We start from the raw sequence: 13,387 nt of genomic DNA on the forward strand, positions 1-13,387 counted from the left end.
CAGGTGTAATATTTTCCAATTGAACCCTGAATTCAGTAGCAGCATGCTTATTGCAGGTCCAAAAGCTACGTTTGAAGGTATTTCAAACCATGAAATCGCATTATCGAGTGATATGGAACTAAATTCCAGCATTGTTCTGTTACGGGCGGGGAAGTGAGACTCAGGTATTAGTTACAGGAAATGGATCCAAGAAGGTGTAGTCCGCTCAGACTTGATTGAACCATTCATCTTCAATGAGCTCCTTTGCAGTCGGCCTATCTCTCGGGTCGAGCTTCATTATTTTCAGGATGAATTCCTTATCTTGTTTGGAGATCTCTTTCTGGCTAGCCAGTGAGAAAGGTCTCAACTTCTCAGGCGGCACATTATTCATAACGAATGATAGCACTCCCAAGGTCCCCTCATCAGCAAGATCGCGATATGACAGAGGAAATGGTCCAAAATAGATATGGTATTTTGCAAGGATCTCTAGTTCATAGTCATCGTGGCCACGGGGGACTTTCGGCCTGAATAGGCAAAAGTTGTCACCCCAGATCATGGATATCACCTTCACAAATTTATGGTTACTAGGGTTCATCGCAAAAGTAAACACGCTGGTATAAATAATAATTACCATTGCCCCAAATGACCAAATGTCAGTCGGCGGTCCCCATTGCAGCCCCAACTGGGCCTCCGGGCTCCGCCAAATAGGTGTACCGATTTCATCGCGGTTCTTGCAGAAATCAGATGTTATGGAGACTGTACTTTCGAGATCTGCGAGTTGGACATCACTAAAGCGTTGTGTATCCCCAGTCTGAGGTGACGCGTAGTTCACAAGGACATTGTCCATTTTGATATCTGTAACGGGTATTTGAGTACCTATACTTAGCGCTCAGAGTCAAAAAGTTTATTTTAGGCTGAACACTAACCTGTGTGTACATAGCCATCGTCATGTAGTACTTTCAATGCCTCAAGGATCCTCTTTGATACATATCTGATCTCTCTTCCACTAAGCTTCTTGCTCCCTGAAGCGGCCCATAAATCATCCTCGAGATGTTTCAACACGATGGCAGGCGGAGACAGTGGCTCAGTTATCTCATCGACCAAGGGACGGAGATGCGGTGTTCTGTCCTGGAACTTCCTAAGAACGTCCCTCTCGTTTATGATGCGGAAATGCCGCGCAGCTTTGATTATGACAGTTTGTCTGCTCTTGTCACTATTGACAATATGCGTCAGTGAAAAAGTTGTTATAATCGGGTCTCCATACTTTATGGAGTCGAAAAGACCTATAATTGGCGCGTACCTTGCCTGCCAGATAAATTCGCCGAGTTGTCTGGTGACGGTATATGTGCTAACTTTTCCAGTGAGAGATTGGCCTAGCTTCAAGAGAGGAGGTGATGTCGAGCTTGCTGAACCAGCGATTGACCGGCTGAGCTTCATAAGAGGAGACGTTGGGGTCATACTTAAAGACGGATAGAAGTTTGGAAGTGAAACTAAGCTATGCCACCGGCATGTAGTTTTATGTCTGCGACTACTTCCTTGAAGTAAGCCTCGAAATGCCCTTGGCAAATATTATCATCTGTTCGACCCGATATTTGGCTCCTTTTTACAGTTCTCGCAAACAAGCTAAACTTTAAACAGAAGGTCATGCACCAAACCATATTCTTGCTTCCGTGCCATTTATATGTGGTTGTAATGATAGATGCGGCCTAGTGTATCTTGAAGAGACGAGAAGACTCCAAGGGATGATCGAAGAAAATAAACATGGAGCACGATAGAAAATTGAGATCCCGTTAATCAACTACATGTTATTTCCAGATTGCGTTAAACCTGTATTGTATTATTATGTTCATTCAGAGGCTTGTCTACGACTGGGCTGCCGGTGGTATTATATTCATACATGAGGTAAATGCTACAAAAAGGAAAATAAAAAAGCAGACCCATGGCCTTCACACCCCATTCATGAGGTTCCAGACTCAGATGCTGCCGCCTCGGCTTCATCGAGGATCCCATCCCACTGTATTCTGAGTTCCTCCATCTCCTTCCAGCACCTGCGTCCCAGCTCCTCAAAGTGCTGTCGATCCTCGACCGTCAAGTCGCGAGCGCCGAGTTTGCGACGCCGCAGACGGTCCTCCTCCACCGCAGCAACTCCCACAACACCCCCATGGCCCCAGCCCTCGACCTCGCTACTCACAGGGCGATCGATGCCCCGGCGGTTCACCGAGGATCCCCATTTCGCACGTCCGCCGCTACGCTGGCGGTACGGTGCCTCTGCGTCATCGAGAACAGACTGGTTGGATAGCGCAACCCAGACGGGTGCGCAGGCGCCAAAATAGGTAGAGATAGTGTGCCACGGGGAACCGAGCATGCGAGCGAACCAGAAGCAAAAGAGCATGGAGTAGAAAGCGGGGAGGATAAGAGGAACGATGGACGTGCCGCAGATGCCGGGGTGCGTTACATAGATATTCGGCTTCTGGTTGGCTTCTTGTTCTTCCTTCTTGGGCTCTTTTGAAGGGTCCTCGGAGAGAAAGCTATTCACCCACGGAGCGGTGCTGGGTAGGTCGGAAGTCAAGGCCAACACGTCCGTGAGGGACTTGGACGACTCGTAAGATGTATCTGTCCGAAGGCCTTGGATGTCATTGACGTTGAACATCTCAATCGTCGCCTCCAGGCTAGACACCCAGATAATACGACCCGGCCCGTTCGGACTCCCCGAGCGCTTCAGCAGCGGAACGACATTATGCGCGAGCATGTAGTGACCAAAGACATTCGCGCAGAAGACCGCACCCAACCGCGGCTCTTCCTTCTGCAGAGAAGTCTGCTTCTTCGTAACCATGCCCACTGACCCCAGCTTGAACGTGGGCCACGACACCGCATGGAGAGGATCCGTCATGACGTTCCAGATGGCTTCGGCCCAATTGATCCCCGTCCAGCCACCGAGTCCCGCATTAAGAACGATCGCATCGAGTTTCGGGATGTTCTGCAACAACCGCCGCGACAGTGCGCGGACGGACAGCAGTTCTGTCAGGTCGACATCTTCTGCCTGGAACGTGACTCGCGACGCGGCGGAGGGTTGCTTTCGCACGATAGAATTATTGCGTAGATGCTCCTGAAGCCTAGCCAATGTATCCTTTCCCTTCTTCGGTCCTCGAGCCGTAAATATCACCGTCAGATGCTGCGTGTCGGGACGATTCTGGAGGAATTCATCTGCAAGGCGGCAACATACTGAGAATCCTAGGCCGCTGCGCGGAGAGAATGGTGTTAGTGTACAGCAACTGATAAGGTGATACAACGTCTAGATCCTCGCAGACCAGAAGAAGAGACCACATACCTGTTCGCACCGGTGACTAGAATGAAGATCTTGTCTTTAAGATCAAAAGAAGCCCCATTGGAGCTCATGGTGGCTTTTCTTCTGATAACGAAGCCCCTGGATGGTTTAACTCTCAGGGGATCTTTTTAGAGTTGGCTGACATAAGCGGTGTCCACGTTCCAGAAATGGGCTAGTCAAGTAAGTCTAACCTCTCTGGGGATACTGCAGTGCCAACTTCTTTCCTAAGGAGCGATATATTCCCTACTATTGAAGAGAAATGCTCTCTTATTAAAATACGAAGACATCGACTAAAGGAATAAGGAGTGTTTCCTCAAAGCAGCTATAAGGACGATAAAGCACTTGTAGAGGATGCCAAATCCTTGCCGGTGGGAACCAGGAATATCTAGGGTATTTCGCATCTTTTAGCTTATATTCTACTAAGACGGAAAAGATATCTTTCTTAGGAAAGAATACTTTATGGGAAAGTTCTTGAATTCGAAAATCGCCCCTGTAGTCCTCATATACAAACAGGAAAGGATTAAAATTATTTACTCCTCGTGCGGCTTAGGACAAATTAATGTATTTAGAATAAGCTCTACGGCAGAAAATAGATTAAAAATCTTTCTTTTTTGAGAATAGATGCACTGGCCTTGTGTTCAGAAATATATTAATTCGACATTTTCTCCCCCGCGAGTTATGGTCTCTAAAGCATCCAGAAGTAACGAATAACTAAACTTAGTCGATACTCTAAGTTCACGCTGAGGCTCAAAGGCATCGACAACACGATGTGGATATATAAGGACACTAAGTTGAGAAAACTTTATACAAGTTGCAGGTTCGATTGGCTCATTCCCAGCAGGCTATATAATGACTCTACTTGTGGGTAGTTATCCTACTATATATGGAGAGAATTGATAAGCTGTGCCAGATGGAAGGATATTGTCTCCTCGTCTATTGGATTAACATAGTGGCCTTGGATTATACCTGTATAGCACGATGTTAGTGTTTTGTACGCAATATAGATATGAAGACGAACTTGCAGAACTGGATGGATCCCTTCTGGTATCGAGTTCCGATGGGCCTGTTCTGTCCAGTTAGTCGAAATGTGAAACTGATGACGAAGCAATAACTAACGTAAGCTAGAAGTGTTGGCATCTCTGAGGTATGATTCAGTGAGCCCATCTGTTTAGCCAAGTTTATTTCTGTGAATGTGTATGGAGCAATGTTTTTGCCAGAAACCCTTCGTCGTCATTCAGCTACTGGAGAATACCCTGCGACCTTAAAATTAAGCCTATGTGAGGGTTAATAGCTTTACCACTAGTATTCAACCCTCAGGAAAAGTTCATTATGATCAATCTAAGTCAGATGCGTGATAGCGGTTGCGACCGCTACCAGAATGGATAATGTCTTCGCTATCGAGTAAATGTTTCGCCTCGCGGTCGTCTTGATGTAGAGGTGCAGTCGATATCATGCATAAGACAGAAACGTCTGGTCACCCGCATCTAGAGATGGATTTGCTTCCAGTGCATCCTTCTTTAGAGCTAGTGACTAAAACAATAGATTGTCGATTGGCATCATTGTGTCTATTCGACGCTTGAGCCCGGTAAGTGTTGGACGATGGTTCGGGGACTTAATAGGACATATCGAGATAACACTTAATCTTTGTATCTAGTGCCAAGATTCCACGCAATGATCAAGCGCCACGTAATGACGCTCAAAGTAGCGTCAAGTCCTGCGGCACGTTGCATTACCTGACCTGCTGGAAACCCTTTTCAGCTGATTTTATGTTGGCTGCTGAGGCACCATTAGTTAGGCAACAATGGCTCCTTTCTCTCCTTTGGCTAAACTGCCGCAGCCTGGCACTGCTGACGAGGATCTCGCTCCATTGAGAATATATCGTATATATAGATCCTAGTACGTGCTACAAGATGGCTATCAATTCCGTCGCGTTGTGGCAGAAGCGGCCCATGATTTGTGTCTTCCATAACTCAAATTGTTCTTCTGGCTATCATCGAGGTGAGCCGTGAAACCTTGTATCTATGTGTACATGGCTGAGAATGATTTGAAAGCAGCTAGGTCATAATGTCCGACAAAGGCGACACCGAACAAGCCAAAGAGGCAGCTGTTGGCTTCAAGTCAGATTTGAAGACACTGCAACAGCTGACCTCTTCGTCGGAAGCCGTCAAGAAGCATCGAGAAGCATCTAAAGATGAGAGGGCAATGCGCAGCTTGGAAGAAGCGCTTGAGAAAGATCTTGGACAGCAAGAGGAAGACAGGCAAGATTCGGAAAATTAAGATGCCGGAGATCGTTCATTCGGTGATATGTCGCATTCGAAGGCTTGCTGAAGGCGAATGTCATATTCTTTCCTGTCCGATAATTTGCTAGCTGCGGTCCTGACCCAATCCTGTGCCCAGTACCATGGCATGATCTGCTGGAAACCATCATGGTCGGAACAATGCTTGACGAATCTTGGCTGGATTTGTTTGAAAAATACTGCAAAGAGGCCGGTAGGGCTAGCAAGCGCGAGAGAATACCAGAACGTTCCCACCCTCCAGCTCTCATTCATAATAGATGATAGTTGCGGTCTTCCATGGTTGTTAGTCGACACAGTGCTGTCAAGTCTTTGTTCTTCAGCGGCCATGATATTCACGAACTCCATGCGCCTCGTGTTATATTCCCCCGAACTTTCAGCAATCTCATCCACAGCCTTGTTCGTAAGCCATGTCGGAGTCCGAAGCATCTCAACTGGTCGGGTACATGCCCATTCAAGATCTACCAAACAGGTAATGTGCCATTCTTTATCAACAAAGATATTGCTTTGGTGAAGATCCGTGAAAGTAAAAGCGAAAGGACCACGTCGGAGTTCTGGTTTGAAAAATGATGGAAAGACTGTTCGCATTGCAGCCAATGCCGAAGTCTGATAGATATAGTCCCCTGTATCGTTAATTGCGTTTGGCTGATGGCGAAGTCGATTGTCATGGATTCGAAGGATATCTGTCACATAGGACTCGACCGTGGAATAGGTATAGTCTCGGGGTATGTTTGTAGGAATATTTTCGTTTTCTAATTCTTGAATTTCAAGTGAAAGCGGACGATTCGTTAGGTGTAAGAAACCATCATGGTCAATCATAAAGGAGCCAATCTTTGGCAAGGGAATCCGTGTGATACTCAATAAGATCCGAGAAAGGTCACGAAAGAGATTAGTTCTTAATCCGATATCAACCTGTTTCTCTTGCCAAGTATTCGAGAGCATTTCTCCTTGTTCTTCTTCGATATACTCGATCAATAAGTAGCCTGTGCCTACTGTGTCACTGAGTATATTGTTTGCAGCTTGGTGACGAATAAACTGTGTAGGAATAGGACGACCAAGCCATGATAGAAGTCGCCGACGCAGATATTGAACACAACGGGCAATCAACGGTAGGTTCTGCAGTAGTGTAAACTGAGAAAAATCATTCAAGTCAGCTTATAGAACATTACACGCAGTAATAAGCCATACAGTTTCACCGGTAGAGGTAGCAAACCCGTATAGTTTTGGTATCGGGACATCTGGGCAGTTTTCTTGAAGCCACGCATAGGCTCCTGCCTCACATCGAATCTTTTCGTCTCCATTTCCAGGTCGAAAAGCATCGCCGACCCGATATGGAAGAGGAAACCGAAGTAACACGCGTTCCCCAGGCTGTTGTTTCCATTTCCACCCGTTAACGACAACTGGAACACATAGGTTGAAGCTCCCATGGCGCCAGTTCTCAACATCCTCCATACGACAGTTGGATGGTCCTAGATTAAGGTGATGAGCAACTATGGATTCTATCCAGTCCTTTTTTGCCAGAATATGTGCAAAGAATTTACGCCTTTGATCATGGTAGCTTAGTCGGTGGAGGATATTCACCTCTTCTCTTTGCGCAGTTGAGTATGTGATCTCTCCTCGAAGAAGAGGACGCGTTTTTGGCATGTTGAGAAATCAAGAAGTATGTACAAGAACTCAGGGACGTGGAAGCACAGCGCAATAACAATAGTCTGGCCACAGCATCTCTGTTCTAATGACCGGGTGTTCCCCCTTTTTCGCGTGACCGTGTCTACACCGCCCGGCAGGGTTGGCTAGCCAGCTTGGCGCTATTCCATAGGTAACAAGACAGCTTCTTTCTTTTTCAAGGAGACAATATTTATACCCACCTAGGTATTATATTATTATAATGTCCTGAGGAACTGAGGAAGCGAACCTCCATCAGTATAAGCTTCATTTCCGAGTCCGAATCTGTTTTGATCTAGAGGAGCTCTGTCTCATCTCTGATTATAGCCAGCCTCCGCGTGATAAGCAATCTTATCAAATGCGGAATCCTCAGAGGCTACTGGTCCATTCTCAAGAATGTTGACTTTTGATATGGATACCTATCTTCCCTTAGCTAGGGATCACCTTCTTTACCTACAGCGAATGCTCAACATGATCGGCTATTTCAGTCAGCAACAAACTTCCTCAAATTGCAGCCCAAGAGAACCCGTCTGGTTGACTCGACCCTCTAAAGAGCATCCCTACCAGGCGACGCCACAACTTATGCAATTCACCTGCATCAAAAAAGGGTAGAGACCTCAGAGATTCGCCAGATTTCGACCCCCGCAAAGGCCGCCGCGAGAGGCGCAAGATTCTCGAAGAGATTCTCAAATCCGTGATTAACCCGGATGATTTGACTATGTCCTCACTCTTGCTGTGTTGGGGTACCAGTAGCAACGCTCGCATGTGGCCAATAAAAGTTGCCAACCCGGATAACGAGATCGTTATGGCAAGATATCCACCGCGCATCGTATATATATAGAGGATGGTGGAGAAAGCACATCCCGGTTCTCAACATCAAGGAAGTAGAGATTGTCGAGGTGAGCTCTCGAATAGTGCGCCCGAGCAGGTATCCAGTAATTCTGATAGATGTGGTGAGATTTCTATTGCAGGCTCAGATCCGCGTGCGATTAAGAATCCTACGTGGATGAACAGATATGTTGGCACGTTCATGAAAGAGTATATTCGCACAAAGAAAAAGAGATTGGAACATGCAATTCATAATTACCAGGAACAAGAGTACCAGTGCGCCTACGATCCCACTACGGGCGAGACAGATTGCCACCGCATGTGCGTATCACAGCTGGGTTTGGATATAAGTTGCCCAGAAAAGAATCTCTTCAAAGCCCAAAGAGATTTGGAATACCTGAACTTACGTTCCGAGAGTCTAAAGTTTGCCCTTACGCAACCTCATTCTGCAGCTCCGTTTGATTTACTCAGTCGGGAACATGTTATACTTAGCCATCTGTAGGTTCTGGGAAAACTCAAAGAGAGATCACGAGATTCTAAATGCCTGCACAGAGATATATTAGGACAACTCGACACATGGCACTCTCCCGAGCTAGAAGAGCTTAGGTTTCCTAAACTCATAATCCGTGAAGGCCTGGAGTTCAATCGACAGCACATAGTCTTGCCTTTAAGCGTCACCGTGTTTTTCATCATGGTGGTAACTGCCAAACTGACATATAATGACTGAGAAATAGCGTGGGCTGTAGGCGGCTCCCTAGTCGCGTTGGCGACACTTCTATAAAAATCGACATTGCCCCAAATATCATGAATTCTACACGAGGAATTTCGGGGAACAATATATGTTCCTCTATAATAAGAATTCCTCAAAGAAGCAGGGTCGCTGACAAAATTCACCCATAATAACTAACCATCCCACTCGAAATTGTATGTCAAATGAGGGATCTCACCAATATATAATAATAAGTCGAGGAAAAGAGAAATAAATCCTTCCTACTTGTAGAAGCAACCGGTTAATGCAACGGGTAAACACATTCCCTTGAGTCTACCCCGAAACAAATTAGGGTAGAATGGTTAGAAGCGGAGGAAGTAGAGGATACTTATCCATTAAAGTAAATAACCCCGATATTATTTCTTGCAGGAAAAACCCCTTTCCCCACACGGCTTTCTTTCCCCGTCGGCGATGTGCAAAACCGCACGGTCTTGTGGATAATTATTATTAGGCCAAAGCGGGAAATGTCCCAGCGTGCCGAAAGTCTATCAATCTAGATCTAACTTCGGGCAGGAGAAGAAGAAGAATAAAAATAGAGTCTGTAGTGATAATTGTTATCATGAATGTTATCTGAGCATCGTTTCTGGTTACTGTTAATCGTATATCTACCTGTCTTACGAATCATGATAAAGTACAGTAAGCAGAATTCCAGACGTTTTCGCGCCCTGGTATATTTTTCTGTTTCAAACCAAGTTAGACGGATGCTCCTTTGCTTAGGGGTGCACATTACGTGCATCAGTCGAAGTGGAGATGCTAGATCATACCCGCTTTCCTCCCAGCATCTTGTAATAATTATTTCGTACGGCAGGACTACTACTGCAGTGAAGTTGTCCCTCGAATTTTCCCCTCTCACGAGTAGGTCTAGATGCGTCAACTGAGCTCGAAGCGATGAAATGGGGGGACATTGGGGATGTACCTCTAAATCCTGTGGAACCGAAGCTTGGACTCTCCACTTCCTGGGGCGGTTCTCGAGTCCTCGACCCTCCTATATCGAACAGATAATCGTCGGGAACTAATTTAGCAGATCAGCATGGAAATTCCAGTGCTGTCGTACTGTTTCTGCTTCTTTCGTCCTTCTCCGCTGCTCTGCACGATGAAGCAAGATCCTCAGGTTGATGGCTGTATTGTTATTCCAGAGGGCTTTTCAGAACCAAGATATTGCACCAAGGTCTAGTAACAATACAAAGAGAAAAAGCAGGGTCGGTGGTCGGTATTTCACCGAACTTCCTAATCCTGACTTGACGACTTGGTTGCGGGGCGCGGCGGAACTTTGCCCTGATGTGGATATCAATTGACTTTTCGATTGCTCCACAGCATAAAGATTGAGTAGATAGAATCCCTTGTCTCACTCTCCTTCGAGCCGCGTAGCGTAGGAAAACATGGTCATCGCTGCAGGACACCAGAGTAAGGAAGGACAAGCGCCCTCCGGGGAGAGCGTGCCGATCCCGAATAAGATCGAAGTTAACGGTTGTCATCGCTCAGAGCACTCTCGACTCTCTTGAAAAGGTCTATCCACCTATCAACCGAATATATGCGCTTATGGGATCAGATGTCGCGCTGGAAGCATATTGCTGTCTATAACCGTCTTGATCGGAGGGTGATCAGCGATGTCCTTTGAAAAAAGAAAGGAAATGGCCATGTCGCACAGGAGAAACAGTGGCATCAGCATTGCTTCAGATTCTGACTTCTAAGGAAACACAAGGTCGTATCGCAGTCAGATGGACCATGGTAAAATCTGTATGGCTTCGCGGATAACCGGTTACTAGATACTACTGGTATCACGTCAGCATCAATCGCATGAGCTGTAAAGACGAGTCCAGAGATACAGTACATTGTGTTGCTTGAGCACTTATCCATCTCGAAGCCAGTAACTAGTGTACTCTTGTTGGAGCGAGACTGGCTCATGTGCACCGCTGAATGTACCGGGGTACAGTATCTTGCAATAATGATGACCCATAGCCAGTTCATTATGCTCAAGAGTCAAGCACAAATGCCTAGCAGCGCACCGGATACACTAAATGTCGCGGCCTCCCGGAAAAAACACCGATCAATTTAAAGCAAATAGTGTGGCCAGGGGGGCACCACTGTGAGAAGCATTCTTGAAAACCAGGAAGTGTCCCAACTCCGCCGTTCCGCCCATCCCAAGGAGCGTAATGGGCCCACGCAAATACGCAAAAAGAGTCTTCACCTGAAATCTGGTACGAACGATCGCTGAATACTGTGTTTCCGGTCCGAGATTCTAAATGAGAACATTGTCAAGCCTCACCCCTAGTACAGTTTTTGCTGGGTCTTGCATATGAAATGGTCAGCTACTGACCAACCCTGTGGATCAGTATATGGAATAAGATTAATATTGGGATGGAAGGGCCCAGGGGAAACCATCGATATGAACTAAAACTTGTCACGGCGCGGCTCTGGCAGTCTCCAAAAGGGTAAGATGCAACCTAGGTGTATTTGGGAAAGCATGACAGTTGCTGGCAGAGTTAAGCGATTGCAGGATTCACCCAACTGGACTTTAATAACTCAGCACTTGCAATCTGCATGGTGTTGCAATTCTCGAACAACATGAACACGCGGAACTCTCATCGATCCGGTACTGATGTTTACGAGGCAGTTCAGGGATATCGAAAGGCCACTGGCTCAAGAGTGCATTTTTGAGCTCGCTGCGGCGCAGCTATATTGTACGGAGTACTTGCATAGTCCAGAACCTTAGCCGTGGGAGCTAGCCAAGTTCGAATAAATATCGGTTAGACTAGCACACCAGATGACGACCACAAAACGACTAAAGCCGCGTAAGTTGGCCGGTCTGCTGAATTTGCATAACTCTCCAGATGTCTGTCGGAAGGAACTGCTCTGATAGTTTTTCGATCCCTGCCTCATGCCGCAGCCAAGTTGGTCGATATTTCGCGGACTCTGTGCATTCACTGCAGATTGGTAATTATTTCATCCGTGGTTAACTCAACTAAAGCGAGATGATTACCTAGGTATGCAAGGGTCGATCACTGCGGGCTGTCATCAAGATCACATATCAACAAGATCGACGACGATCAAAGTTGTTTCTAACAATTGGCTGCAGCCGTGGTGAGCCAGATAGATAAGTAGTCAAGAGTAAGACAGTGCAGCAGATCTTGGCTGCGTAATATGACTGGTACTCCTTGGGAGCGCGTCTAGTATGCAAGTGACCATGTCGTGCTGGATCGCAACCATCGGATGGGGGCGGATATACTCTAGACCTGCAGCTGTGCCGCGATTGACAGAAGGAAGATGTTTGTGTTTGCACCGACTCATGCAACCGAATGTGTATCATCCAATCAATCCTACAGATGCCTTACTTAGCCTATGCATCTCATTGTCTCTTTTGTATTTAATTTGGTACGGAAATAGAACGCTGGCTTCGGTGTTTTTTTGGACCCCGTGTGCCCAATACTGGTTATGCGCCGACTTCAGCCGCACCGGGCGATCAGACGGGACATTGACATGTTTCTGGCGGAGAACGACAAGATCCGCCAAATGCTGCATCAGCTGGAGGCAGTCGAACTGGAGGTGACAGTGTCGTTCTGTATCGAAGCACATCCCATATACCATTGTTAGCACTTATTGGAGACTCTGCTGCAGTTCGCCCCGCCGGCACGATGCAATGCCAGTCATCTGGAGAGGTGGCTAGCGCTGTCCTCCGCATCATACTATCGAGCCAGGTTCGGTTCTATGAGCGGTTCATTGGATGCCAAAACAGACCGTGGTCTTGCTTAGCTATCAGTGACAAAGGAAGCTGTGGACAAGCAAATAAATCACAGTAGCGGTGGAGTTGCAACGGCGCATGACGGATTGTGATAAGAATGCGGGGAGGATGTGGGGAAGCGGCCAAACTATTGTACTTGGGAGAGGGAGACCGACTATCAGAGAAGCAGCATGTGGAGAGGAAACCATCTTTTGTAAGGACGGAGTGCCATACTTAGTGAATTGCATCCTTTTAAAACTTTGTAGATCCTAGAAGCACAGTGGAAGAAGGTTCCACGGCCTATCCTGATCGATGTCCCGCGTGGCCCAATGCCTAGAGAAACTCTGGTCTCATGTCGATCTGCTTAGTCACATTAAATATAGTTGACTAGTTAGTTAGTTAACAACTAAGTAGGTAGAGAGCTTCCTCTATACCTGTGTAGGAGCCATGAAACAAATGACAATACATTCGTACGAGGGAAGGCGGAGTATTTCACTAAGAAATTGTATGTATCTCTCGTCAGAAGCAGCATAACAACGCGATGGAGGATATTCCAAGCTTCGTCCTTACCGCGGTTTATCCCCAACGCTCCACTGTCACAAGAGATCGATCTGAAGGGGAAATTTTGTCGGAAAAGCCCACGAGGGCTAAACTGTTAGTTAGTTATGGCGTAAGTGGCTTGTTCGTCAACCAGTCTACGATTGCCATATCTCACTGCAATTTCTTGATACCAGACTGTCTGGATCGATGGAATTGCTCACAGCTTTAGCGGTTGCTGTTTCTCGGAAGTCCTGTATCGAGTATAGCCTCGA

The 13,387-nt window shown here is 46.6% G+C and overlaps 4 protein-coding genes across 4 annotated transcripts; all 4 read right to left on the minus strand.

Annotated features, from left to right (window-relative positions):
• Nucleotides 1-94: 94 nt before the first annotated feature.
• On the minus strand, nt 95-1,532 carry C8Q69DRAFT_482799 (serine/threonine protein kinase). The gene is made up of 4 exons (XM_028631682.1): nt 1,280-1,532; nt 906-1,192; nt 611-834; nt 95-544 (listed from the first exon to the last, which is right to left on the minus strand). Exons 1-4 carry the CDS (start codon nt 1,435-1,437, stop codon nt 206-208), a joined length of 1,008 nt encoding a protein of 335 aa, XP_028481145.1. The 5' UTR covers nt 1,438-1,532; the 3' UTR covers nt 95-205.
• Nucleotides 1,533-1,795: 263 nt separating this feature from the next.
• On the minus strand, nt 1,796-3,397 carry C8Q69DRAFT_439372 (3-ketosteroid reductase). Its single transcript, XM_028628603.1, has 2 exons — nt 3,308-3,397; nt 1,796-3,218 (listed from the first exon to the last, which is right to left on the minus strand). The coding sequence occupies exons 1-2, from the start codon at nt 3,373-3,375 to the stop codon at nt 1,937-1,939; spliced, it is 1,350 nt and encodes a 449-aa protein (XP_028481146.1). The 5' UTR covers nt 3,376-3,397; the 3' UTR covers nt 1,796-1,936.
• Nucleotides 3,398-5,084: 1,687 nt separating this feature from the next.
• On the minus strand, nt 5,085-7,308 carry C8Q69DRAFT_186948 (hypothetical protein). Its single transcript, XM_028625931.1, has 2 exons — nt 6,787-7,308; nt 5,085-6,729 (listed from the first exon to the last, which is right to left on the minus strand). Exons 1-2 carry the CDS (start codon nt 7,240-7,242, stop codon nt 5,578-5,580), a joined length of 1,608 nt encoding a protein of 535 aa, XP_028481147.1. The 5' UTR covers nt 7,243-7,308; the 3' UTR covers nt 5,085-5,577.
• A 143-nt stretch (nt 7,309-7,451) lies between these two features.
• Nucleotides 7,452-8,373, minus strand: C8Q69DRAFT_482808 (hypothetical protein). Its single transcript, XM_028631683.1, has 2 exons — nt 8,232-8,373; nt 7,452-8,159 (listed from the first exon to the last, which is right to left on the minus strand). The coding sequence occupies exon 2, from the start codon at nt 8,086-8,088 to the stop codon at nt 7,765-7,767; it is 324 nt and encodes a 107-aa protein (XP_028481148.1). The 5' UTR covers nt 8,089-8,159; nt 8,232-8,373; the 3' UTR covers nt 7,452-7,764.
• Between the last annotated feature and the right edge of the window lie 5,014 nt (nt 8,374-13,387).

Source organism: Paecilomyces variotii (genome assembly GCF_004022145.1).
Source record: "Paecilomyces variotii strain CBS 101075 chromosome Unknown C8Q69scaffold_20, whole genome shotgun sequence".
NCBI classification, from domain to species: Eukaryota; Fungi; Ascomycota; class Eurotiomycetes; order Eurotiales; family Thermoascaceae; genus Paecilomyces; species Paecilomyces variotii.

Bases quoted from the DNA above. Each gene is read 5' to 3' on its own strand.
- C8Q69DRAFT_482799 (XM_028631682.1), bottom strand. From the start codon at position 1,437: ATGACCCCAACGTCTCCTCTTATGAAGCTCAGCCGGTCAATCGCTGGT. The intron at 1,193-1,279 runs GTACGCGCCAAT...TATTGTCAATAG, and splicing joins GAATTTATCTGGCAGGCAAG to TGACAAGAGCAGACAAACTG. The intron at 545-610 runs GTAATTATTATT...AAATTTGTGAAG, and splicing joins TTTGGTCATTTGGGGCAATG to GTGATATCCATGATCTGGGG.
- C8Q69DRAFT_439372 (XM_028628603.1), bottom strand. From the start codon at position 3,375: ATGAGCTCCAATGGGGCTTCTTTTGATCTTAAAGACAAGATCTTCATT. The intron at 3,219-3,307 runs GTATGTGGTCTC...CTCTCCGCGCAG, and splicing joins CTAGTCACCGGTGCGAACAG to CGGCCTAGGATTCTCAGTAT.
- C8Q69DRAFT_186948 (XM_028625931.1), bottom strand. From the start codon at position 7,242: ATGCCAAAAACGCGTCCTCTTCTTCGAGGAGAGATCACATACTCAACT. The intron at 6,730-6,786 runs GTATGGCTTATT...GATTTTTCTCAG, and splicing joins CTACCTCTACCGGTGAAACT to TTTACACTACTGCAGAACCT.
- C8Q69DRAFT_482808 (XM_028631683.1), bottom strand. From the start codon at position 8,088: ATGCGCGGTGGATATCTTGCCATAACGATCTCGTTATCCGGGTTGGCA.